This window comes from Engraulis encrasicolus, chromosome 6 (genome assembly GCF_034702125.1).
Source record: "Engraulis encrasicolus isolate BLACKSEA-1 chromosome 6, IST_EnEncr_1.0, whole genome shotgun sequence".
NCBI lineage: Eukaryota > Metazoa > Chordata > Actinopteri > Clupeiformes > Engraulidae > Engraulis > Engraulis encrasicolus.
In genome coordinates, this window is record NC_085862.1 from 8,558,008 (window position 1) to 8,560,159 (window position 2,152).

Genomic DNA, 2,152 nt, shown 5'->3' on the forward strand with positions numbered 1-2,152 from the left:
TGAGTGGATGTGTTAGGCTACTTATGAACTTGGAAAAACAGCTGTGATTTATTCCTCCTTCAGTTTCCAAAATGGATGCTCAGTTGCAGGCGACTGGAGAGGGGGCAAGCAGCGTCACTCATCCGTATTCTCGGCATGTCTGAAACTCTTCCTGAGATTAAACTCAGCCCGTGCACGCTGCTCTTTTGATGTGAGAGGTTGCGCACGCAGCCGCACGTTTTCTTTGCACATTTTCTATCCTGAGCCAACGCGCGCAATAGACGCAATAGAGGAAATAGGGATACTTTGTTTCGCCTTTTCTTCATGCATTTCCCGGTTATTTGTCCAATCATTGTTTAATTAGGATCTCACAGAAGAACCTGCTTGGACTACATTCACCCTCTTAGTTAAGTTGGAGGGCTTCCAGCGCCGACTGTAGCCCATTTTTTTGCTCTGGACTTAAAAGGAGATTTACTCATGTCCCCAAAAGCAAGCCAAGTGTCGACGCCACTGCAATACGAATTCAGATGAGAAAGCTTCAAGATGGGTTTCTCTTGTTGGGAAAAAAACCCCTGTCACAACAGGCATTGATAATATCTTTTTCAGCACACCTACACAATTTCCATATTCATTGAAATGCCACATCCGGCAAAACACATCCACAAGATAACGAGTTTTGTCAAATGTAAAATATAGCAGATTTCATGTTAGAATCAAGTAATTTGAGGGGTGTTATAGCACAACTCGTGGACTATCTGTATGACCTTGTCAGAAAATAATGCGTAATTAAAAGGAGCATGACGAGTGAGATGGCACGGCTCAAAGAAGGAGCCGTGCACATTAGTTGCTGTTAATAACACTTTACACCCACGGAAGACCCTGGAATGCTTTGTAAACCAGCAACCTACGCGTCACTTGTCAACCCCCGTGTCCGGTGTTACCGTCTCACGACTTGGTGTTGCTTTCACGGAGAACGACAGCGCGCGGCATCCCCGCCTATCCAGCGGGCGCCCCCTCCCCTGCCCATCGCTACCACACATTCGCACTGTAACATCTATAGATCACTAGTCATATCATCCTCCACAAAAGGAATTAAGGACATAAAAGAAAAGGAAAAAAGGGCGCAAAGGAACAAGGCAAGCAATGCCATCTTCTGACAGTACCTCAGCCCGTTTGAGAGCGCAGCAGAATGAATTTAACCTTTTCCAGTTTCTTGGCATACTTTTCCTTCGGATTCCACATCATTCTCAATTCCTTCATCAGCCCGTGTCAACTTCATCCCCAGCCCTGTCACATCCTGGCTCGGATCGGACACACCGTGCGCCTGGGTGCCCTTTTGCCGTCCAGACAACCAGCCAGGGTGCGGGCTGCCCTGAACCGCGCCCTGAGCGGGCTCGCCGAAACTGGGGACAACTTTCTTCCCTACAACCTCTCCCTGGAAGTGGTGCCTCGAGAACCGACGGACGGAGACCCGGAGTCCCTGTTTCGGAGTGTGTGTCAGGCTATAGTGGTACAAGGGGTCTCCGCTGTGCTCGCCTTCCCCCAGACCCAGGAAGAAATTGTGCAGGTGGAATTTATGTCTTCTTTTTTGGAAATCCCATTTATAAGCATCATAGAACACGGGGAACCGCTTAAAACGCAGGTGAGTACACTTTCGGACAAGAAAAAAAACATTGGCGGTTTAATGTGATGTGTTTATATGGCTGTTAAACTTTGGCGTGTGTTTTGCCTGTGCGTTTTTGCCTTGTCAATACGGATATGGTTACTCGTTGTTATGTTCCATGCAATTCTCTGAGCATCTTGCACGTCTGAAGCATTTTTTGTTGATGATGGCACACAGAGTTGTTTACGCTTCCCAACTGTTGCCACATACATTTGTTTCTGTTCTTGCGCTGCAGAGAGATGCGCTGTGTTTCGTGCTGCTTTCTCCCCTCTCTTCGTGATTGCACACCAATTTTGCTCAAAGGTAATGTGCTATGCGTGCGCAACGCCAAAAGGACCCTGCCATCGCCAAAGACGCGCGTCACTTGTCATGCTTTGCGCACCGATCCTAGCGTGTCCTTCGGAGCTGAGGACTGAGAGAATTGCGCAACAGGGACTGACGCACCACCAGACTTTCATCACAAATGCAAATTATATGCATTTGTTTTCCGTCTGTCTCTCTCTCTCTCTC

General features: G+C 47.8%; 1 protein-coding gene across 1 annotated transcript in view; it reads left to right on the forward strand.

The window, feature by feature from the left end:
* The first annotated feature begins 1,168 nt into the window (after positions 1-1,168).
* Positions 1,169-2,152, forward strand: part of grin3bb (glutamate receptor, ionotropic, N-methyl-D-aspartate 3Bb) — a 316,957-nt gene continuing 315,973 nt past the window's right edge. Inside the window, exon 1 of the mRNA XM_063200371.1 lies at positions 1,169-1,621. Coding sequence (XP_063056441.1) covers positions 1,169-1,621 — 453 coding nt within the window. The remainder of the gene's footprint in view (positions 1,622-2,152) is intronic.